Below are 25505 nucleotides of genomic sequence, written 5' to 3' on the forward strand. Positions count from 1 at the left end.
TAGCTACTCTGAGGGGAGACAAGACCTTGTTTAGGAGGGCAACATGATCATTCAGGCAGAGTTAACTAAAATTTGATACTTTATTAGTTTCTTGCAGTTTGAGTGAGCTCTAGGTAACACTGATAAGAATTACTGTTGATAAGAATTGAAAAATTGTGATTATTTTTTTTCTCATTGGTAATAGCTTTATGATCCAAACATGAATTTTAGTGTTGTTTCAGACAAAGGACTTTAACCAATATTTATGCCTTTCTAAAGGTAAACTGGATTAATAGTGGAGCTGTAAGCAGCAGTATGAAAATTGAACAAAATCTGTGCCTGATGTCTCACAGAGCTGAGAAATACACACTGTGCTACACAGCCTAAATGTTGGTCTTGAAAACATGTTTAAGACTTGTTTCAGGATATGTCAGCCTGCTGCAGAACAGACTGCTGTGTTTTCTCTTCTTTAATGATACTGGTTTTTCTGTTATTCCTGAGGACAGATTTTAATGCAGGAAATAAATGTCACGGCCCTTCATTCTTAGTATAAAAGTGACTAGCAAAAAAACCTCACTCCACTGTTTAACCCTCAGATCTGTTCAGACACAGTGAACAAACTTGCATACCTATTCAAATTTAACTTAGAACTAAGCATCTTAATGGTGCCATTGAAAACATTGTTTGGGTACTTGATGTAGACATTTTCTTCCTCTGCTTTTTATGCAAAATTAATGATTTGGAGAAATTCATTTCTGTGCAGGTAAAACTGTTTAAGTGCTTCAAAGTAGCAGTGTCATTCCCTCTTCGTTTTTAAATTAAATATTTGGAAACTGTTACTTTCAAAAACGAGTATTTGGATTTCTTAGTCATGGTTAGTAATAGAAAATTTTTCTTCTGCTTTTTTCCCCTGTTCCTTTCCACAGAACAAGCCTGCCATCTCCAATGTTTTCAAGAAATGACTTCAGTATCTGGAGTATATTAAGAAAATGCATTGGCATGGTAGGTAATCAGAAAGCTATAATAAGAGATGGGGAATGATTGTTTCATTTGAGGCCCAAATAAAAATTTGCTGAGGAGAAGAGGTGTTTGGTGGGGTTTTGTTGGTTGGTTCGTTGGTTTGGTTTTATTAATTTGCTGCTTATGCTTTATTTGCTTTCACAACTCAAGAAGCTAAGACTTAGTCAGAGCAATATTCTTTCAGTTAAAACATTTTCTCCTGACTTTAACCCTTTAAGTATTTTGTGGTGGTGTATTTTTGTTTGTATTGATTGTGGAAAAAAAAACCAAACCAAAAAATCAATTACTTCCATTTGCTCTTCTCCCTTCCCCCAGTATCTGAGTCTTCCCCCTTCCATGATGTTACTCACCACAGTGTCCATAACAGAGCTAGCTGGTTGGCACCTAACCTGCTTCCAGCTAAGGGTGAATTGAGAAGAGTTCTTCTCTCCATTAGATCCTACAACAGGCTAAAACAACTTGCTGCTGAAAAACCTCTGTGAGCCTCTAACAGTGGCCTGCAGAAGGAAACGTATGTTTAGTTGCTCTTGTTTTCTCCTCCTCTTCTTGGTGTAAGTTAGGAGCAGCACCAGGCAATGGGATGTGGGGATGCTGGAAATGCCTGCGTCAGCAGCCCTAAGTCTCCCAAGTTGTTGTGAAGCATCTGAGACTTCACACAGTGGCTTTAGCAGAAAAGTGTTGCAACCCTAAAATACAAAGAGCAGATTGAAAGCCTGTCTTGCATAAGGTGTGTGCTGGCAAGAAAATCCATAAAGGTCTTAATTCTGCTTTGCAGGAATTGCTACAGAGAAGTTGCAGTTGAGGGGGGCAGCAGAACTTGTAGTGTCTTGCCCTGAAGTGTCTGCCAGAGCTGTTGGTACCAGATGCTGCTGTTATGGCTGAGGATGGTGCTGTTGTTGCACACATGGCAGTGGTCATACTATACACTTTAAATTTGCTACTGCGGGCAGCTTAATTGCTATGTTATGCACTCAGATGGCATGATTTTTAAAAATGGGGAAGAAAATAAACAACGTCCAACTGAAGGACTTCTTTTCAGTTTTTCTTCCTGTAACAAAGATTCCCATTTTCTCCAGAATACAGATTCCCTATTTTTACTCCTGAGCTGCCATGTTTCCCTGTCCTTTTTCATCCTCCTATCCCCCACCTGCCCACCTGCCTCCAAAAAAAGATAATTAGTCCAATTAGATTGACTATATCTATTTTGGGAGTAATAAATAGCTTTGTTTTTAAAGGGGTTAATACATCATTCCATTGGTTAATTTCACCTTCTTAATGCACTCATTGATAGGAGGTTTGTTTGTGTGATATTTGGTTTTCTTTTTATTTTAAAAGTAGCCTTAACACCAGCACAGCTCTACTTATTGAGCTTATAAGGGTTTTGTCCTTTCAGCATTAGCAGAGCCAGGTCAAGCACATTGCATTAGCACTAAGAGCATCATTTATTTTTGTAATAAGCCAATTACACTTGGGTTAATGCAGGTCAGGGTATCTAATCATTCGACTTTTAACACAAATTTCATTTGTGCATCAGGAGCTGTCGAAGATCACAATGCCGGTTATATTCAATGAGCCACTGAGCTTTCTGCAGCGACTGACAGAGTACATGGAGCACACATACCTCATCCACAAAGCCAGCTCACTTTCCAGCACAACAGAGCGAATGCAGGTATGTTTGGTGTGGTAGCTTGTGAACTCTTGGTGAATATCTTGGGATATTTTTTTTCATTAAAAGCAGAACTCCTGTAATTTTCTGCATGTTGGGTTCCCTTTTTCATTAACCAGTTTTATTTGTCCTGGCTTCCACTGGGATAGAGTTAATTTTCTTCCTAGTAGCTGGTACAGTGCTGTAATTTAGAATGAGAATAATGTTGACAACACACTGATGTTTTGGTTGTGCTTAAGCTATTATTTACACTAAATCAAAGACTTTCCTGCTCCTCACCCAACCCTGACAGAGAGGAGACTGGGGGGCACAAGAAGCTGGGATGGGGATGCAGCTGTGACATCTGACCCCAACTGACCAAAGGGATATTCCATACCATATGGTGTCATGCTCAGTATAGAAACTAAGGGGAAAGCTGGTGGGGGGGCTGCTGTTTAGGGACTGACAGGGCATCACTTGGTGGGTGGTGAGCCGTTGCACTGCGCGTTACTTGTTTTGATAATTGTGATTATTTTATCATTATTAATTTCCCCTACTTTTCTGTCCTATTAAACTGTCTTTACCTTAACCCACTGATTTCACCTTTTCTTCCCCCCAGTTCTATCCCCCATCCCATCTGGGTTGGGTGAGGAGGTGAGTGAGCAGATGTGTGGTGTTTGGCTCCCTGCTGGGTTACGCCACAATTTTTGAAGCCTCACAAGGAGTAGAGCACTAAGGGTTGAGATAATGGCAGATCTGACCAGTGCATATTAAAGCAAATTCATTATAAGCATCCATGATACTAATTTAATAGTCCTCTGGTCACAATGTTGATTTGTTTGCTCACATGTTCTCAGAGATGTGTTATGCAACATCTTACTTGCTGTATATGTTCCCTGTTGTGCTGTTTATCACCTCTAGAGGCTGGATTAAGGTTATCATTGTGTTGTACTTTGTAACACTGTCTTATAATATGACACAAATTCTGCTGGTGAGTCTGAGCTGGTATGTGTACTCAGCATTGCTGTCATCTGCATACTTTGGGAGCCATCTATAGGAAACTATTCATAGTTACACATTTTGCCTTTTGTGCTTGGAGAACCAATCTCGGAGGGAGATACCTTCCTCCATCATCCCCTTCTCTAAAGTAATTACAATAGCTCTTGAGGATGTTCAAACCAGCATGTTTCTTTTGCTGTGTTTCCTGAATGTGTTTCAGGTCTTGTTCACAGTAAAACAGCTATTTATGGATACCACTCAGAGATCTGCCCCAAGGCTGGGTAGTTATGAGCGGCAGGGGGTGTGGGATAATATGGGCAAGTGCATAGAATAGTAGGCACCTTTAGCATTTTGGAGTTTCATCCCTAAACAAGTGCAGAATTCTGAAGAACTCATTAGATGTTTAGAAACAGAGAGCAGGAGAAAGAAGTAGATGAGACAGACTACTACTCTGAAGCAGGGCCATCATGAGAACAGGAGGAAGAACTGAGGTAGCTGTTGATTGGGGAGAACAAAGAGGATGAATTCATAAATGAAGAAGGAACCACCCAATCCGTATCCCTTAGTGAGCTGTGAGATATGCAGAAAAATTTCAGTTGTGAAGGTGAACGCACTGTCACCAGGCTGCTCTAATGCTAGGCCGGTAGCCTGCAATTATAGGGTAAAGAAGCCAAGCATCTTGGATCCCTTTGTAAGGAAGAGGGCATTGACAAAGTGATTGGAAAAGGGACACAGGACCTCAGCTTGGAAGTGACTCGTGTCAGGTGTGAAGGAAAGGTACCCCTTCAAGGAATATGTTACATGTCACCCAGGCAAGTGAAGCACCCTGGAGAAAGGTATCAGTACCTGAGGGTGTAAGTCCGGTTCAAGGTGATTTAGGATGACCTGGACAACAAGCAGTTATCCAAAGATCCAGATGAAGTCAGGTGCACGTGACCCATGTGGTGGAAGTTTGTACCTAATCAGGACTGTTGCGGTTTAATCCAGCAGGTAGCTTAAACACCAGACAGTCACTCATTCATCCCCCCCCATCATGTCTCTTCCATGGGATGGGGGATAGAACTGGGGGGCGAGAAACAAATAACTGATGGAATGTACAAAACAAGTGATGCACAATGCAGTCACTCACTGCCTGCTGACCAAGGCCCAGTCAGTGTCCAAGCAGCAGCAGCTCCCAGCCAGCTTTTCTCCCTAGGTTAAATACTGAACATGATGTCATACAGGATGGAATAACCCTTTGGTCAGTTTGTCTCCGCTCACAACTTCTTCTTCCCCCAAGCTGCTCACTGGTGGCGAGGTATGAGAAGCTGAAAAGTCCTTGACCTTGTTGCTAAACATTGCTTAGCAATAAGTAAAATAGCAGTGTGTTATCAACATTATTCTCATTATAAATCCAAAACACAGCACTGTACCAGCTACTAGGAAGAAAATTAACTCTATCCCAGCAGAAACCAGGACACTTATCTATGCAAATGTTTTGGTACTCTGTCCTACTATGGCTTCTGTTGGTTAACTGTGTACTCATTCTTCTGAATAGTGTGTTGCTGCATTTGCTGTCTCTGCTGTTGCCTCACAGTGGGAACGTACAGGGAAGCCATTCAACCCATTGCTTGGAGAGACCTATGAATTGATCAGGTAATGAAAAGGAGAGCAGTATTCTGTGCAATAGATGTTTCATTAGATGTGTCAGCTTCTCCGGGGACACTCCCTTGTCGCGGGGGAGATGCTTGCGTGCCCTCATGAGGTTGAGAGCTATGCTGGAGGTGGTTTGTGCCGCCAGTAGGGTCTCCCATGCCAGACAGGTCTCAGCTGAAGGGTCAGACAAAGTGTGTCCACGGGCAGGATGGGCTCGCTAGCCGTCTGGCAACCATCCTAGGAGAAGGACAACTCCAACCCCAAACCCAGGCAGATGGAGCTCGTTTAGCCCTGTAAGGCCATCCATCTAAGAGAAGGATACTCTAACCAAACCTACGTCCTGAGGTATTCGCTGTCACCGTCCAAGCTCACTAGGCCGTGGCAGATGAACCTTAGGAGTAAAGGGTGGGGCCAGTTCTGCGCACGCTGTGCCTCACCTAAAAAATCCATTGCGCAGGCTTGAAGGGTTCACCCACATTGCAAAGCACTGTAGCGACAGGTGAGGGTCGAAAATGGCAGGTGATAGGAAGCAGCTGAAAGCCGCAGACCCCACACTGCATGCAGGCGGTTCAGGATATGAGTCATTAGAGACTTGACCCCGGAGATGACAGTCTCTTGCGGCAGCATCCTGAATGACCAGGCAGCCTTTTCTAGGGACAGGACAGCACTGCTTGCTCCACACGGAGAGGGGCCTAGCAAAGGTGGCCTAAACAAAGCTCATCTCCACACCCGGTTGGATAACCGCGGACAACCGGCATCTTCCATGCAGTCAAACAAAAACAAAGAGATTTCAAAGGCATACACCTGCCTGCAAAGGTGTGCTCGAACTAACACTCGCATGTTGGAACATCAGAACCATGCTTGATACTGGGGATAGCGGACGTCCTGAGCATCGTTCTGCTCTAATTGCCCACGAACTGTCACGGCTCAGCATTCACATTGCTGCTCTCAGTGAAGTTCATCTTCATGAGGAAGGCGGCCTTAAAGAACATGGTGCTGGCTACATACTCTACTGGTCAGGCAAACCCAAAACCGAAAGACACCTTTCAGGAATTGGCTTCATGATTAAAAACTCCATTGCCTCCAAACTTGAAAATCTGCCATCAGGTCATTCCGATCGCATTATGTCCTTACGCGTCCCTCTACACAACAAGCAACATGTTGTTCTTTTTAGCGTATATGCCCCAACTCTCCAAGCTGACCCAGCAGAAAAAGACAAATTCTACACAGACCTGTGCCGCCTCAGCCAAAATGTTCCTGCAGATGATAAGATCATAATCCTTGGTGACTTCAACGCCAGAGTAGGTAAGAATTCTGAAGCCTGGAAAGGAGTCCTGGGCAAGCATGGCGTTGGAAACTGCAACGACAACGGACGCCTCCTGCTAGAGTTTTGCGCAGAACGGCAGCTCACCATCACCAACACTATCTTTCAACAGAAAGACAGCCTGAAGACAACCTGGATGCATCCGCGATCCAAGCACTGGCACCTCATTGGCTATATCTTAGTACAACAGAGAAATGTCAGTGATGTCCGTCATACTCGAGTGATGCCAAGTGCAGAATGTCAAACAGACCACCGCCTTGTGCGCTGCAAACTTAACCTCCTCTTCAAGCCCAAACCTAAGAGAGGCGGCATTCCAAGGAGGAGGCTCCAAGTCAGCAATCTTCAAACAGCCACAGTGAGAGACAGCTTCCAGGGAAACCTTCAAACTAGACTTAAAGATAATCCCATAGATCCCTCTCCTGAAGTGCTTTGGCAACATATTAAAAGTTGCATTCTGCAGTCCTCTGAAGAGTCCCCAGGGTTCTCCTCCAAGAAAAACAAAGACTGGTTTGATGAGAACAATCGAGATCCAGGAATTGCTGAAGAAGAAGAGAACTGCTCACCAAGCACACGTTGCTCATCCATCTTGCCATATAAAAAAAAGACGCCTTTCGTCTTGCATGCAGTAAGCTCCAACAGAAACTTCGAGAACAAATGGTGGCTCGACCTAGCAGAAAGGACACAACTATGCGCAGATTTGGGTAACCAAAGAGGATTCTATGAGGCCCTGAAAGCAGTGTACGGACCCACACACCAGGTTCAAAGCCCCCTACTCAGTGTAGATGGTCAACTGCTTCTAACAGATAAAATCTCCATCCTGACCCGATGGTCTGAGCACTTTCAGACTCTCTTCAGTGCCAACCGTGTAGTCTAAGGCTCAGCAATTCAGCACATTACGCAACAACCGGTGAAACATGAATTGGATGCAGCCCCTACTATGGGAGAGATACTCAAGGCCATACAACAGGTGAAAACTGGCAAGGCAGCTGGGGTTGATGGAATTCCACCTGAAATCTGGAAGCATGGAGGTCAAGCACACCATGCCAAATTCCACGAGCTTGTTGTGCGTTGCTGGGATCAAGGGGAACTACCACCAGATCTCCGTGATACAGTCATTATCACCCTGTACAAGAAGAAAGGAGAAAAATCAGACTGTTCAAATTACCGAGGTATTACTTTGCTCTCCATTGCTGGTAAAATCCTTGCAAGAATACTTCTGAACAGATTAGTACCCACTATTGCAGAAGATCTTCTACCTGAAAGGCAGTGTGGTTTCAGAGCCAATAGGAGCACCACAGACATGGTGTTTGTTCTCAGACAACTACAAGAGAAGTGTAGGGAACAGAACAAAGGTCTCTATGTAACCTTCGTTGACCTCACGAAAGCTTTCGACACTGTGAGACGAAAAGGCCTGTGGCAGATCTTGGAATGTTTTGGATGTCCCCCCAAGTTCCTCAAAATGATCATCCTGCTACATGGGGATCAGCATGGACAAGTCAGATATGGCGATGCACTCTCTGAGCCCTTTCCAATAACCAATGGTGTGAAACAAGGTTGCGTTCTTGCACCAACTCTATTCACAATCTTCTTCAGCATGATGCTCCAAAGAGCCACAGCAGACCTCGATGAAGAAAACGGCATCTACATCTGATATCGTACCGATGGAAGCCTCTTCAACCTAAGGCGACTGAAGGCCCACACCAAGACCCTGAATCACCTTGTCCGTGAGCTGCTTTCTGCTGATGATGCCGCCCTCGTTGCTCACACAGAAGCAGCTCTGCAGCGCTTAACATCCTGCTTTGCAGAGGCTGCTGAGCTTTTTGGGCTGGAAGTCAGCCTGAAGAAGATGGAAGTTCTCTACCAACCTGCACCTCAAGAAGTCTTCCATCATCCTCTCATCACCATAGGCAATTCAGAGCTTAAGTCAGTCCAGCAGTTCACCTATCTGGGAAGTATCATTTCCTCAGACGGTAAGATTGACAAAGAGATAGACAACAGGCTAGCAAAGGCATACAGAGCCTTCGGAAAACTCCATAAAAGAGTCTGGTCCAATAAACACCTGAAGAAAAGTACAAAGATTAGTGTCTACAGAGCCATTGTACTTGTTTACTCTTTTATATGGGTCTGAATTCTGGGTCGTCTACCACCACCACCTGCGGCTTCTCGAACGCTTCCATCAGCGCTGCCTCCATTCAATCCTAAACATCCACTGATCTGATTACGTGACCAATGTGTCTGTTCTTGAACAGGCAGGGGTCAGCAGTATCGAGGCCATGCTGATGAGAACGCAGCTGCGCTGGGCAGGGCACGTATCCAGGATGGAGGATCACCGACTTCCGAAGATTGTGCTCTATGGTGAACTCGCCACCGGCTGCCGCAAGAGAGGAGCCCCGAAGAGGAGATACGAGGACTCCCTGAAACAACACCTCAGCCTTGGCCATATTGTCTACCACCAATGGTCCACTCTGGCCTCCAGCTGGGATTCCTGGAGTCACACCATTCACGACGCTGCTGCTTCCTTTGAGAATGCACGGAGAGTCAGTCTTGAGGAGAAAAGACAACGCAGAAAGAACCGTTTCTTGCCAATGTCACCTAGAGAGATGTTCTGTTGTGCCTTTTGTGACCGGACCTGCCTATCCCGTATCGGCCTTTTTAGCCACCAGCACGCTTGCAGCAAGCGTGGGTAGTGCCCTTCTCAAATCTTCGTTCGCGAAGCTTAGCCATGATGATGATGATGATGATGATGAGATGTGTCAGGTGGCTTACAGACTGCTTTTTAGCTTGTAAGCTTACAGCCATTCTCCTATCAGCTGCAGGCACTTGCCATGCAGGCTGGTGTTTACCAGTGCACCTTCCAGTGGAGGGGAGCTACTTAGCTTTTCAATTCAGAGAAAGGAAATTAAATTTGCCAGACTTAAAAGCAAGTTTTATGTACAAAAATTAATTTTTTTTTCCCCTGAAACTTGCTTAATGAAAAGATGTGCATGGTACATAAGGGAGGTGTTAGAACTGAAATATTCATTATCAGAGTGTTCAGAATACATATGGGCAAGATGGGTCTATAAGTGTGCAGCTGCACGTCGGGCAGATTTTCCTTTCAAGTGAGGTTTTGGCCTGTGTTTGTGCAAAAATTTAAGAAAGAGGTTATTATCAACAGTAAATGTATATTTACTCATTAGATTTGGGAGTTTTTGTTTCCTTTTTGTATGAGATCCTCAGTTATTTAGAATAGAATGTTTTATGAATTATTTCATCTTTTTGGTTTAGCCTGGGATTTTAACTAACTCTTGCACTGAATACAGCAACTATGCATGAGTCCAACTATCTGTTTCTCCCTGGGGAAAAGAACTGCAACTTCACTATATGTAGATACATGGTTTTGGTTGTCTTTATTTTGCAGAGATGATCTTGGATTTAGACTTCTCTCAGAGCAAGTTAGCCATCATCCACCCATCAGTGCTTTCTATGCTGAAGGCTTAAATAATGATTTTGTGTTTCATGGATCAATTTATCCTAAACTCAAATTCTGGGGCAAGAGTGTGGAAGCGGAACCAAAAGGCACAATGACTTTGGAGCTTCTTGAGTAAGTTGATCAGTAATGATTGCACAGGCACAGTGCCTTGTCCCTGATGATTAGTGTGCATCAGAGTCCCACAGCTTAAAAATGGCCTTGTCCAATACCCACATCCTAAAGTCTGATGACTGATCACTTCACAGGGAGGAAGAGATGAGAAGACGAAAGGAACTGCCATCGTTTTCTCATACATATTTAGTATGGTAATAGCAGCAGCTGGGGCCTGTGCCTGTATGTTCTGCAAGTGCCTAGATGTCAGGCCTGCTAAAGCTAGCACACTTTTTAGTGTTGTCGACTTCCTCATGGCTTTTAGTGCTAACAGTCACTACACTGAATGGCTGTTTTAAGGAATTGATAAAATCAGTAACAATATGTTGATAAATTTCTTTGGTTTACTGACTTATTGCTATGTTCATTTCAACACTTGGAACAATTGATACATTGATGACTTGTTGCAGGACTGACATCCAGTAACAAGATACAGTATTTTAATTTTTATTCCCTTCCCTTAGACACAATGAAGCCTACACATGGACAAATCCTACGTGCTGTGTGCATAACATTATTGTGGGCAAACTTTGGATTGAGCAGTATGGAAATGTGGAAATAACTAACCATAAGTAAGTTGAGACTGTGGGTGCTTTCATTTTGTGTAAGTTTTAAAAGGAAAAATATTTGGAAGTAATTAACACTCTTGTTCTGCCTTTAGAACTGGTGAGAAATGCATACTAAGCTTCAAGCCCTGCGGCCTTTTTGGGAAGGAGTTGCACAAAGTTGAAGGCTACATTCAGGACAAAAGGTAACAGCTTAATTTCAAATAGGAAACAAATGGCTGCCCTTGATTGTGATGGGAGCTATAGAATTAAATGCCTTTAACAGTCTGTCAAGGGCATGAACTTGCAACAGCAAGTTTATGAAATGTGCAGTAGCAATTAATGGAGATTTAAGAGTTGCCCTTAAAAGTTGTTCTTTCAAATATTGTTTTCTGAAATTGTGAAATAAATCTCTTTAAGATTCTTTGTAATTCTTTGGTGGTGTTTTTTGGACAGCAAAAAGAAACTTTGTGCGTTGTACGGGAAGTGGACTGAGTGTTTGTACAGTGTTGACCCAGCTACATTTGAAGCTTACAAAAAAAATGACAAGAAAAATACAGAAGAGAAGAAAAGCAGTAAACAGGTATTAATCATGTAAAGATGTGGGATCTCAAGAGCATGATAAGACAGCTAAATATTGTAGTAGCACTTAAGAGCATTAAGATTTCTTTTAACTTAACCTCTCTTTCCTAGTAGGATACAAAACGGATTGGAGGAGTACCAACATTAAGGGATAAAATGCTTTCTCTCTCTCTCAGATTTGCATTCAAACTTCCCAAAACTTGGTGTGATCTAAATATGTCTAATTCATTACTTGCCTCTTCCTCCCAAGTTACAAGGGGGAAATAACATACCCATTAGTTGGACCATTTCTGATCATACATAACATTTATATTCTAACAGGAGCATTTGTACTCTTAGAGGCAGAATAGACTAGTTTCTCATTGTGACGGAAGATCATATTTTCCAGCTTCTACAAGAAATTTTTGTATTGCTTTCTATTAAATTTTCACAACTGAGGAAATGCTGGCCTTTTTTTTCTTTTCCTCTCCACAACTGATTTTTTTTGTTTGTTTTGTGAAAAAACTTGATTCATGATTTGCCCAAATGTCTGGTCAGGAGTAGGTTTTTTGTTTAGGATGAGCGGTGATGGTGACAACATACAGCTTGAAGAACAGCTAGTCACATAGTAGCTTAAAACAGGGATTGTTCTCCTTTGGTGACTGCAGCCAGATTTTTTGTTTGTTTGGGTGTTGGTAGTTTTTATACTTAAGAAAAAAAATGGAGACCTCTTTTAGACAGTGAACTCTGAAGGCAGTTGTTCTTGTGCATGTTCAGATTGTTGCTGTATCTGAGGTTCCTCCAGTGATTGTCATCAGGAGAGTGCTAAAGCACTGGGGATTGCTGCTTTTTTGTGAGTCTAACCCCAAGAGCTCTAGGGAGAAGGAGCAAAACAAAGTACACCCTGTGTTTGTTCAGCTATCAGTTTGCATTTTCCAGCAATGCTTAAGGTGACTGTTACTTTTCACTTTGAAATGAAGCATCCTGTCGCATAAAGCTGAATCTGCAGTGTTGCTCTGACTCTTAAAAACATGCCTTTCCTACTCACTTAACAGAGCTATTTCTATGTAAGAAAACTGAAAGCTTGATAGTGGTAGCTCCAAATCAGGTAGTCTTTGTTGAGTATGTACTCCCACTGCCTCTTGTGTCTCAGGAACTGATATTTTCTGGAGTTTGAGCATTTAGGTAGGCCAACTCTCATGTATAATGTCTGGATGTGGTTTTTTTCTTCATGATAGTAAAGGATTCATTTAGGCACAAAAGTACCTGGCTTTTTAAACGTCTAATTAGAATGTTCAGATTTATGTGTTGTTTTCCAGCCTATTCATTCATGCTGCATTGCTACTAATGAAGAATTGCATGTCTCCATTGAGGGAACCTGCTCAGATGCAAGTCCTTTTGCAACTTGCTCCAGACTTTCCCTTCAATCCCCTTGATTTTTGTAGGAGTAAAACTTAGGGGAAAATAGTTTTGCAGGAAACCAGAAAAACCTTTGTGTATGCAAAGGTGATATAACATCAGAAGAGTTTTCATAGACCTGAGGTTAGACCAGGGTGCTCTGAATTGCTCTCTGAATGAACTAGAATCTCGTTTTAAGCAAGACAAAAGATTTGTGTAGAGTTTTCAATGCAAATACATGGAAGAGCATAATGTGAGGCAACAGCAACTGCCCTCACATGTGCCTCGTTTGCAAACACCAGAGGTCTTGCTTTGGCAAGTCTGTTAATACTCTCCCAATGATATACTGAAAGGTTGAGTAGCACTGAGCATGAAGTATAGATCATTGTGGCAAGAGCGTATGAAAATCCACATTTTACCTCATTCTCTGTAATTCTTAGGTCATTTTTAAGATTATCAAGGCACAAATCGCAAGCATGTATTGTAGACTTTCTATAAAAGTTGGCTTGGAGTTTGGCAGTCTTGTATCAAAGTGCCTTTGTTTTGATATAAGAATAACTTGCTGATCTGTTCTGTTTCAAATTCCCAATTTCTGAAGGATCAATCAGTGTCCCTCAAAGGACAGAATGACAGATTCCCTGTACAGTTCAGATGTAGTCAGTTAAAGTCCTGTTTGTCCCCCTAAGAGCTGAGGAACGGAACCTGCTCTGCACATTGGTTTGCTTACTTTGCAACCTGTTCATTATTAAAAGCACAGCAAAGTGCTTGGCAGTGAAACAGAATCCTTACTACTACTTCTAATTGTCTTGGAGTCATACCATGTGAATCATCTCCGAGGACAGCCGAGTACAGGTTGGGTACTGGATGTTTTCAGTCTGTATTATCTGATGCAACCATGGGAGAGCAAAGCTTATTAGCAGCGGGATTAAAGCTTGTTGGCATGTAGTCAAAAGTATTTAAAGCATAAGTGTCTTTAAATTGGGCTTTAATCTTTGGTGGTCTCTGAAGCATGCTGCTGTTTTTAGCTGTGATTGTGACACCAGGTTTTCTTGGGAGAGCCATATTCATTGTCCAGCTTGGCTTTAGTTGGGTGTTGTAACATATGCTTACGTAGTGGAATTAATGTCAGCAGCATCAGAGCCCAGCTGCTTTAAAGCTGTGCATAAAAAGGGGATGGTTTAGAACTAGTTTAGGTCACATCTACTTTGTGACCACCAGTAAATCTCTACTGCCCTAGTAACCCTGGGTAAAGGTTTTCCTTTCTTCAGAAAACCATTTCACAGGGCTGTGGCCATAGCTGCTTCAGGCTGTGTGCCAGACTTCATAGTATACCCTTCCCAGAAGACGTAGCTAATCTAGGATATTTATTTTACATTTGCAGTTTGCCATTTCAGTACTGTACTGGTTAATGGAAAGGAAGGGTCCTCTGGGCAAAGAGCAGTAGGTAGGGCTTTCTAGTGTGCAAAAATTGGGCAGCATTTGCATTATGTGCTGGTTTCTTTGATGTGGAAGGATGAAGAATGTGACTTCTTCACCTTCAGTGAAGTGGTAATGAAGTTAAGTATCAGGCATGAAAATGCTTGTATTTGAGGAAACAGGACATCTCTGGTGTGGAAAAATTGACGTTTCTTAATGCATGAACACCCAGCTTATATCTACAAAGATACTGCTGTTAGAAACTGTTGTTAGTCTTCCACTGGAAGAGAGGCGGGAGTACGTGTGCTATGGTAATGCTGTTATCCTTCTTGACAAGCATCTAGAAAAATTTCATTGTTGCTGAAATTATTCGCTTTTGATCTAGGAAATAATTTCCTGTAAGTTCCATTGTAGGAATTAATTGGTATAAATGGTTCATGATTCCAAAGAACAATTCTTTTCTTTGTGTGCTGCCTTTAGGTGGGCAATACTGAGGAATCAGATGAGATGCCACAGCCAGATTCTGAGAGTGTGTATGTTATTCCTGGAAGTGTTTTGCTGTGGAAGATAACTCCAAGACCTCCAAATTCCGCACAGGTCAGTTATGCTTCTCCGTATTGGAAGTGTTGCTACTCTGCTATTTTGTATTTTTAACACAAAGCAAATCCATTTGTTGTCTTTGTCATTAGTAAGTCTGGATTTGACTGTTTTTTGCAAAAAACTCACTTCCACAATTGTAACATTTTAATGTGGGGTTTGTTGCCGTAAAAGTCTGTAAAAAAGACTCCGAGCCAAGTTTTGTAGGAGATAAGATAATGGGCAGGCACTTTAATGAGCAACCCCGCTCATCCAGGAATACGTAGACACGCGCATGCAAGCTCTAAGTTCTATAGCTTTTATAATATAATCTATCCAATCACTACTGTCCACATGTCCAGTTCTACCTACGTCCCCTCCCAGTTCCCACCCCTGTTGAATTGGGGCTGGGGTCGTTGGGACCCTCTGTCTTCATCCACCTCCACTTCTTCAGCACACAAAGGTTCTCTGGACGCTCTCCAGGGCTTCGGGTCACACTACTCCATGTTTATGTTCTCTCTGATATTCTTTAATCTGGTACCTTGAGAAAGAGACTAAATAGCTGGCAGATCTTGGCTGCCTGTTCTGGAGCAGGGGTAGAGATAGAAGGACTTTAGACTATAAGCTGCTAAATATTAATTCACTAAAATCTACAGCGTTACATTTACTGTGTTCCTAAAATCTACAAAATATGAAAATTGAAAAATCAAAAAACCCCTTCGGCATCAGGTTGGAGGGATAACTGCCACAGGCATGAATGTAGAATTAGCGGAATTTCTCTGGAAAATGTAGGTAGTGGTATAGGGGCATTCCCCACTTCTTCTCTCCACCCCGTTTTCCCCACTGAGGCACCAACCTTGTGAGAAATCTGTTCTGAAGGGCTTTATCAGAGGACAGGCCCTTCAAGGGACAGCTGCTCCTGCCTGCACGGCACAGGTTGATGTGTGAAGGGCTGTGGAGAGCCAATAGGCAGAATACAATGGTATTGTGTGTAACTGGGAAGGAAAAGAATTGGGACAGAAAAGATGCCCTCACTGGGAAATCTCTCTACGGAGGCAGGGAAAATATCAGTGGGATTGGAAAAAGCAGATAAGAAAGAAACAGTGCACTGAGTAATTGGATACTGGCCTGCTTAAACAGAAACACCAAGGATCACCTACACTCTGCCTGACAGTGCAGTTTTGCTGGTATCTTGAGCATTCCTATCTTGAGTGATTAAATAATAAAAGAGCCCTTGGATGCTGATGACACCAAGTTGGGAGGGAGTGTCGACCTGCTAGAAGGCAGGAGGGCTCTGCAGAGGGATCTGGATAGACTTGAGAGATGGACTGATTCCAATGGGATGAAGTTCAATAAGGCCAAGTGCCGGGTCCTGCACTTTGGCCACAACAACCCCCTGCAGCGCTACAGGCTGGGCACAGAGTGGCTGGAGAGCAGCCAGGCAGAAAGGGACCTGTGGGTACTAATTGACAGGAAGCTCAACATGAGCCAACAGTGTTCCCAGGTGGCCAAGAGGGCCAATGAGATCCTGTCCTGTATCAAAAATAGCGTGGCCAACAGGACCAGGGAAGTGATCCTTCCCCTGTACTCTGTGTTGGTGAGGCCACACCTTGAGTGTTGTGTTCAGTTCTGGGCCCCTCAGTTCAGGAAAGATATTGAGGTGCTGGAATGGGTCCAGAGAAGAGCAACAAGGCTGGTGAAGGGACTGGAGCACAAGTCCTGTGGGGAGAGGCTGAAGGAGCTGGGGTTTTTTAGCCTGGAGAAGAGGAGGCTCAGAGGTGACCTCATCACTGTCTAGAACTACCTGAAGGGAAGTTCTAGCCAGGTGGGGGCTGGTCTCTTCTCCCAGGCACTCAGCAATAGGACAAGGGGGCACGGGCTCTAGCTCTGCCAGGGGAAATTTAAGTTGGAGATCAGAAAAAAATCCTTTCCAGAGAGAGTAATCAGGCATTGGAATGGCCTGCCCAGAGAGGTGGTAGATTCACCATCCCTGGAGGTTTTTAAACTGAGATTGGACGTGGCACTGAGTGCCATGATCTAGTAAATGGACTGGGGTTGGACCAAGGGTTGGACTTGATGATCTCAGAGGTCTTTTCCAACCCAATTGATTCTATGATTCTGTGATTCTATGTTTGTTTTTAGACAGCAGTTTTCTTAAGACTAGCAGCTAGAGACTTTGTAAAGTCGCCTTTTATCTTTGTCTCTGAATTTCAGATGTATAATTTTACCAGCTTTGCTATGGCTTTGAATGAGTTGGACAAAGAAATGGAGAGTGTCATTCCCAAAACTGACTGTCGGCTACGACCAGATATCAGAGCTATGGAAAATGGAGAAATAGGTAACTTCAATTATTGGCAAAGGTGGTTTTATTTTGTTAAAACCGAGGCACTGGAAAAAAGGCTGATAGGTGAACAGTTAGAATAAGTAGCTACCCATATATCCTCCCTGCTGCAAGGCAGTAATGCATTAACACAGTCTTCTGCAGGTTATGGTGTGCTTGTGGTGAAAGGTATGTTGTACACCTGCACCTGTACTGGGGATGGTTGGGGTGGAGCTAATTTTCTTCAGAGCAGTCCATATCCTGGTGCTGTGGTTTGGATTGGTGACCAAAGCAGCATTGAAAACATCTGCATGGTGCTAAGGAAGTATTTGTGAACTTCTCGGTTTGTCTGTTTTCATCAGCCTCATGCAGAAAGGAGTGTTTTGATGTGCCAGTTCTGAGAAATGCAGTCTAAACAATTAAGGAGAAACTGTAATACCAAAAAAATACACTTGATTCAAAATCATTCTTCACTGAGATTTGAACCCTTCTGCTGTCCTAGAATAGTGAATTAGAAATACATAATGAGACTTTAAGTGAGTAGAAATAGTGTGTTTTTTAGAAACCTCATTGATGCTGTTGTTGTAGATGCCGTAGAAGGAAGTGTCTTTTAGCCTTCTGACATGTGACTTGGTGTTAAATGCTTCGGTATGGTGTCAAAAAGCCTTCCTTGGCCCTCTTTTGCTCTTTTTCTTTGGCATTTTGCATAATAAATACTTGGTTCAGAGCATCCCAGTAATTTGTTTAAACTTGAAGAGCAAATAACTATGCTGTTAGTAACAGACCATATTCCTTAATGATACTAGTGGCATAAAGTTTGTATAGCAGGTAGTAATACACAGTGGATTGGTAGCTGGCAGGGTAACTGGGAATGGCTGACAGAAGTAGTTAAGAGAGTCATTCCTGGAAGACCGAGATGTGTATGACATGCTTTTTGAGGATTCAGGTATGAGATTACCTTTCACTTAATCTGCTTCTTAGTCTGACTTACTCCTCAGACCTTCTGTTCATTTGTCCTACCAAGCAGAAGCAACTGTTCTGCATGTTTAGAATCATAACCCATGCTACCTTAGTGCATTACCAAAAAAATGAAGGGATGCTGCAGAGAGATAATGGTTTGTCATTTGGAAATGAATATTCCAAACCTGTGCTGATCAGGAACTAAGGACTAGTAGAAAATTAGACCAAACCTCAACAAGAAGCAGGTGGCCAGACTTATGAAATAAATCAAGCACATCTTAATTATTTTCTCTACTGAAATAAATTCTACGTATGTCCCCTCTCTTAGCTCACATTTGCTGTCATGTGACACTTTTTCAGGGTCCTCAGGCCATGGATAAACATGTATTTAGAAGTCTTAAAGACTGGAATGCCATTGGCTCATCATTTGCCACAGCTAGGCTGGCTTTGCTCTTAGACTAAACCAGTATCCTTTAGTGTTATGTAGAAGGCTTTTTTAAATGGACAACCTTTACTACTTCCCTTATATATTTCCTCGGTCAGATGATGTAATGTCCCTGCCTTATGCTTTAACATCTTCTGTATTTTTATTTGTGTGTTTTTATTCCTTCAAGATCTGGCTAGTGAAGAAAAGAAGAGGCTAGAAGAAAAACAGAGGACTGCCCGCAAAAATCGTTCCAAGTCAGAGGAAGACTGGAAGACGAGGTCAGTGCACTTGCCTCTGTGCGTATGTGTAGTCATGTGAAGGTTTTGAACATTCGTGATAACTGAAAGTCTGTACTAGTGATGTGCAATATTGTGTCAGCATGAAGAGCAGACCTCACCAGGTCTGGTAGTGCCACTCTTGTATTTGCAGACATCAGGCTCAGTCTCGGTTCCTTCCCTCTCACAGCTTGCACACCCATATGCAAATACAAACTGTGTTGTCTTTTCTGATCACCTCTTGGTTCTGGCACAAAAAAGATGTTGCCACTGATAGCTACTTGTAAGGGCTGTTGTTGCTGATTAATTTATAATTGCCTCAAATTTGCATGCTTGGCCAAAGAGAGGAAGAAACACTTCCTCTGGTAAACTTGATAGTTTATTGCCCATGATCAGTGGCTCTGTGCTGACAGTACTGTATTCTCAGAATTCGTGAAGTATCACCCAGCTATCCAAGTCACTGCCTTCTTTTGGAGCAGGTTACTGACTGCAAAAGTGAGAGGAGCTAAGGGAAAAGTTAACTTAAAAGGGATCTGCCAGGATGTTTTGTGGCTTTTGTTTTGTTTTGTTTTGAACTATGAGAAGGGTCAGTTGGGAGCTCTTACACACAAACTAAAAAGAAACTGTGAAAACAGGACCAGATGAATCTAGTTTGACCAGACAAGGTCTATTTAAAAGCATAGTAATGAATTGGCAGTACCTTGACAGAACAAAAATGACAGGGCTAAACTCTATACAAGTAAGCAAACTTCATCTCTTCTCTATTAACTAGCTATTTATACACTCAGACACTGTGCATTAAATGCCTTTTAAATGTTTGTAACTATAAATTACTTTTTTTTTCCTTCTTTTTTTTTTTAAATGAAGTCACCCATCATCCCAGAGTCCCAGGTTTGGACATGTCTGCCTTTGTCTTTTTCCTCTGCCTGCACTCTTGAAGTGTTTGGGTTTGTTTGCCCTGAGACTGGTGGAAAATAACATCTTTTTAAAACTTCCAAGTAAACTTGTTAAGTGCTGGATAGCCTTGTGCCTCTCTTTCATTCCTGAATTCAGACTGGTTCTAGTTCTCACCAAGTGTTTCCAAAGCAAAAGGGATAGCTATATTGTGTTCTTCCAGGTGCCTGAAGTAGCTTAAGGTATAGCTTGAAGCGCCTGAAGTTGGTATTGGAATTTGGGGGATTTCCATGAGGCAACTCAGAGCTATATTTTTTGGGTTATCTAATTAGTGCAGGCACTACTCACAAGTTCTTCACTTGCTGTTGTGCAGATACTGTGGACCTGCTCAGCGTGTGTCTGGGATATCCTTTAAGAACTCTGCTTTCCAGGATGTTTCTAAAGCTTTGGCAGAAAATTCCTACTGTTGATCTCTTTAGTAGGAATGCCAGATGTGACTGCCTATAAAGGATGAATGTTAAGTGTTAGGAAGGGTTGTGTTATGGGAACAAAAATTATATACCATGAAGGAGAACTCTCCTACCTGTTCCCAGAAGGTCATCTGTAGGTCTTATCCTGTGGTGTAATATAAACTTGGATCTAAACTACTGCAAATTTCCTTGACACAGAAAAGTAGGCTTCTTGCTTTGTCTACTAGAGTTCCTCCCTCATAAGGCAGTTATCCAAATGCAAGTGATTTTTTGGGGTTTTTTTTAATTATTCTGACTCCACTTCAGAAGTGGAGTCTTGGTGTTTCTCAGGAGGTAATTCATGTTGAACATTTTATATTTTAAACGCTGACCAGTGATCATAAGTCTTGAGTAAAAAAGATTAATTCAGTTCTGAAACACAGCAGTGGTCTGTTGCTTTTGATGAAAATCTGTCTCCTCTTTCCCCCATCACTTATGTGGTGAGATTATCTTACTGCTTTATGTCTTGTATGTCTCTTCCAATTGCCTTTGCTCTCCTATTGAAGTAGGGCACATTGTCCTGACCTGTGCAGGTGTTGAAGACACACTAGTGAGGTATTTGGTGGTAGAATGCGTTAATCTGAAAGGTGAGATAACTGTGCTTATAGCACTGTCTCATGGCAAATACTCGGCTTTGGCTCTAGAATGAGCTGCTGTTACTGGTGGACACCTGAGCACACCCATACACCTCTTATTTGGGAAAAGCTGACTGCTCCTCTGCGGAGGAGAAGCAGTAGTGAACTACGTACAGTGCTACAGGTGAACGACTTCTGTTGACTTGAGTTCACTTAACCAGGACAGCAGGAGAACCATCGGTGTTCAGCTGATCAGTTTGCCTCCGTGAAGGCAGAACAAGGCATTTTTTCTAATACGTACCTCAGATCTTCTGAGCCAAGCAAGACTTGCCTATTAGCTGCCCTGCTTTCTAACACAGCACTGCAGTGCTGGTGGCCTTTATGCTTTTGCTTTTTAAAGAGATCAAGTCATATTTGGTCTCAATATGCTTTAATCTCTCTTCTGAAGCCTTATGGTACCATAGAAGGGAAGAGCAGAGTTAGAGGCTGCCTTGCCTCTAAAAGATGATTTGTGTGTTCACTGCAGTGAGTCACAGAAAAAATAAAAACGGCTTCTGTGGTCAGTGAGGAGGCGCAAGGAAGCTATGGAGCACATTAGCCACAGAAACAGCTTCTAGCAAGCCATAAACATGGCTTGGCAAAATACAGCAAGAAGGTAAAATGCTTGAGGTCTGGAACTGTGAATTGTCGAGGCAGAAGATTGAGTAACTGGGACCAAACAGAAAGTGGTGTTCAGTAACGGGCTGCAGGATTGCCAGGAACATGTATGGGACAGGAGGGAGGAGGCAAACTTCTGTGCTGTGGTGGTTTCACAGGGTTGTACTCACCACTGGGCAATACTTCTCAGTAGTATGGCCTTGTAAATGCATCTTAGGGTATAGATAGATAGTTCCCCCACCCTCTGAAAGGTTATGTACCCCTTGCAGGTGTGATCTGTGCGTATGTTATATGCGCCTCCAGATCAGGCAGGAGGGGAGAGGGAAGGAAAGAAAGAAGCTGCTCAACTTTAGTGTTTCTACTAATAACTAGCTTAGTGAAAGCTGGCAAGTAACTCCATGCAGATGGAATCAGCTTTTGGGGCATTCAGATGATATTCCCAGTGATAACAGTGTAATGCAACACAGTTAAGTTGTAATAATCCAGAATTTCTGCAGCCCGTGGGTGGTATTTCACCTCCACTAAGGGTAGCTGGCACACTTGATCTGAGTTAACTGCTGGTCAGACTGAAGGGGAAGAAGCAAATGTACAGGCAGTGGAAACAAAGACATGTAACCTGGGAAGAGTATAGAGATGAAGATTGGTTGTATGGCAATGGGGTGAGGAAGACTAAGGCAAAGCTGGAACTGAACCTGGCAAGGGATGTGGAGAATAGCTAGAAGAGCTTCTACAGGTATGTTAACCAAAAAAAGAAGGTCAAAGAAGGTGTACAATCACAATAAACAAGGGTGGAAAACTTGTAACAGATGAGGAGCAGACTGAGGTACTCATCAACTTTTTTGCCTCAGTCTTCACTAGCACCCTCTCTTCCCACACCTCTCAAGTGGATGGACAGCAGGATGGGGAATGGGGAAGCAAAGTGTTTCCCACTATAAAACAGAGGCTTGTGACCACCTGAGGAACCCGAGTGCACATAAGTCTACAGGACCCTGAGATGGATCCCAGAGTCCTGAGGAAACTGGCTGATGTAGTTGCCAAGCCATTCTCCATGACATTTGAAAAGTCATGGCAGTCAGGTGATGTCCCAGGTGACTGAAAACAGGGAACCATTGTACCCATCTTTAAAAAGGGTGGAAAGGACCCTGAGAACTACCAACCTGTTAGCCTTACCTCTGTGCCTGGGAAGATCACGGAGCAGATCTTTCTAGAAGCTCTGCTAAGGCACATCGAGGACAGGGAGGTGACTCAAGACAGCCAGCACAGCTTCACCAAGTGCAAGTCCTGCCTGACCAACTCCGTGGCCTTCTATGACGGAGTGACTACATCAGTGGACAAGGGAAGGGCTACAGATGTCATTTATCTGGACTTCTGTAAAGCCTTTGACATGGTCCCCTACAACGTCCTTCTCTCCAAACTGGAAAGAGATGGATTCAGTGAGTTAACTGTTAGGTGGATAAGGAATTGGTTGGATGGTCACATCCAGAGGGGAAGTTGTCAATGGCTCAGAGTCCCTATGGACATCAAGGGAGGGGCATGTGTTGGGAGCAGTGTTATTTAGTATCTTCACTAATGACAGAGACAAAAGGGATCAAGTGCACCCTCAGCAGATTTTCAGATTACACCAAGCTGAGTGGTGCTGTTGACACACCAGAAGGATGGGATGAGAGTAATGTGGAGGAGCACCCAGAAGTTTAACATGTTTAAACTCATGAGGTTTAACAAGACCAAGTTCAAGGTGCTGCACCTGGATTGGGGCGACACCCAGTATCAATACAGGCTGGGGGATGAACAGATGGAGAGCAGCCCTGCTGAGAAGGCCTTGGGAGTGCTGGTGAATGTGAGGCTGGACATGAGCCAGCAATGTGCACTTGCAGCCCAGAAAACCATCCATATCCTGGGCTGCAAACCCAGCAGTGTGACCAGCAGGTCAAGGGAGGTGATTCAGCCCCTCTGCTCTGCCCTGGTGAGACCCCACCTGGAGTGCTGCATCCAGCTCTGGGGTCCCCAGCACTGGAATATCAAGCTGTTACAGCAAGTCCAGAGGGCCAGCAAGATGATTAGAGGGCTGGAGCACATCTCCTGTGAGGAAAGGCTGAGAGAATTGGGGTTCAGCCTGGAAAGAGAATTTGGGGTGACCTCATTGCGGTCTTCCAGTACCTGAAGGGAGCCTTCAAGATGGAGAGGGACTATTTACAAGAGCATGCAGGGCCAGGACAAGGCGCAATGGCTTCTAACTGAAAGACAGGGGGTTAGATTAGGTATTAGGAAAAACCCCTTTCCTGTGATGGGGGTGAGGCTGCCCAGAGAAGTTGTGGATGCCCTATCCCTGAAGTGTTCACAGCCTGGTGGGATGGAACTCTGAGCAACCTGGTCTAATGGAAGGGTGTCTCTGTCCACAGCAGGGGGGTTGAAAGATGAACTTTCAGGTCCGTTTCAAACCAGGTCATTCTATGACGAAATGCATTGCAAAACAAGGCTTTAAAGAACAGGTGATTATCTAGATCCAAGGAAATAATGGTTTTCCTGTTTTCAGGACTGCAGTGCTTGTAGTGTTTACATGTCTTGCGAAAACTGTTAATGCTTATGCATGCTGAAGGGGTTGTTCACAACTGCTTTGAAGTGAAGCTGTACCTGTCTTTTTCTGTGCAATAATCTTGACAGCTTCAAATGACAAAATAGTAGTATCAGTAGTATCACCTCAGAGACATTTAAGTGGTGTGGCAAATGCGGAGATCTAGTCACTGAAGATTACTTTAAATTCACTTACAAATTTAAAACCAAGAGAACTCCTGCAATCACAATAATATTGCTGAACCTACTGAAGATGCAGCAAAGCAGTTCTGAACTTACATAGAAGTGTGTTTTCATAGCTTCACTAACATGCTGTATATTTTCTTGCAGATGGTTCCACCAAGGCCCCAATCCTCATACTGGTACACAGGACTGGCTTTATTCTGGCAACTACTGGGACAGAAACTACTTTAACTTGCCTGATATTTATTAAAATGCAATAAGGAGCCTCTGACTGATACAAATAAGTCTTAATCCGTTTTAATATTTTCCCTTGTTCTACTTATCTCCTGAAAATACTGACATGTTATCAAACAGAATATTAAGCATCTCTGCAATAAATCTGGTGGTACATGATCTGCAGTCCTAGAGGTAGGGGAAGAACTACTCTGGCTGATGGTGGGTCCTGTGTGGACAAAGTAAGTCACTGTGGTTTCGAGCTGCCCTGAGTACACCTATATTAGGTTGTGGTGTATGAGGAATAGAACACCTTCAGCTGTTCTGTGAATACTTTGGTTTGTAGGTAACATTGGCACAAGTAAAACTTGTTTTATTTATTGTGACATGGGAATGTTTAAAAGCACATACAGTAATTGCAATTCTTAAATGAAGAAAGGCTGTGTCACTTCTGTAAAGATGTAATTTTTCAAAAAGTGACTTTTCTTTTACTAAAGTAATTCCCTTGAATCCTGAGCTCTGGTCAGGAGATTCCAGAAGAGTTCCCATCTCTGGAGCATTAATGCAGTTGTTTAAGCTGGTAACATTACTCAGAGGTATTTATTCAATGTTTTGTGCAGTGTGTTTTGAATTTTGCTCTCCTGTTTTGCTACCAACATTATGGTTTAAGGAATTAAGAGCCATTTAAATATCTACAAATTTGATTTGAACTGCACATTAGTAACAGGTTTTAAAATAATCTGTTCCATGCACTAGAAGTTCCGATGCCCAGCACCACTGCAAAAAAGCAACAACCTAATCAGTCCAGGACCTGGTGGAAAATTGCAGGGGGACAAGACTGTGTCTGTACTGTGCAAATTCCCTGCAAGGAAGTCTTGTGCATTTCAAAGGTAGTACAGCACCTCAGTGAGGCCTCCTGTGCACAGCTGCTTTACCCCTTTTCAGTGGGGTGCACTCAATCTTAGAGTCTAAGTTTATATTGAACTGTGTACAGAGCTTCTAGAGGGCAGCGTGCTCTTTGTACAATATTTTAACTGCTGTCTGGAAATTAGTGTTAATTGAATAATTTAATTGCTACTAAATAAAGGCTTCAAAACTTCTTGCATATAATCTAAAGTGAATGGTGATTGACAGTGTTGACTGTGGCCCAAAAGCTGCTGCAATGAAGATGGATGGTGGGCTTCCCTGTGCTCCAGGGACC

General features: G+C 43.0%; 1 protein-coding gene across 5 annotated transcripts in view; it reads left to right on the forward strand.

Annotated features, from left to right (window-relative positions):
• Positions 1-25403, forward strand: part of OSBPL1A (oxysterol binding protein like 1A) — an 82940-nt gene extending 57537 nt beyond the window's left edge. For all 5 annotated transcript variants that reach the window (XM_071554656.1, XM_071554655.1, XM_071554653.1 and 2 more), the window contains 11 exons: positions 906-981; positions 2534-2668; positions 5181-5278; positions 10003-10185; positions 10689-10796; positions 10886-10975; positions 11226-11352; positions 14625-14741; positions 16935-17058; positions 18615-18705; positions 24239-25403. In XM_071554656.1, coding sequence (XP_071410757.1) covers positions 906-981; positions 2534-2668; positions 5181-5278; positions 10003-10185; positions 10689-10796; positions 10886-10975; positions 11226-11352; positions 14625-14741; positions 16935-17058; positions 18615-18705; positions 24239-24341 — 1252 coding nt within the window. In that variant the 3' untranslated portion in view covers positions 24342-25403. The remainder of the gene's footprint in view (positions 1-905; positions 982-2533; positions 2669-5180; positions 5279-10002; positions 10186-10688; positions 10797-10885; positions 10976-11225; positions 11353-14624; positions 14742-16934; positions 17059-18614; positions 18706-24238) is intronic.
• Positions 25404-25505: the final 102 nt, after the last annotated feature.

The sequence above is a fragment of the Pithys albifrons genome, chromosome 4 (genome assembly GCF_047495875.1).
Source record: "Pithys albifrons albifrons isolate INPA30051 chromosome 4, PitAlb_v1, whole genome shotgun sequence".
Classification (NCBI taxonomy): domain Eukaryota; kingdom Metazoa; phylum Chordata; class Aves; order Passeriformes; family Thamnophilidae; genus Pithys; species Pithys albifrons.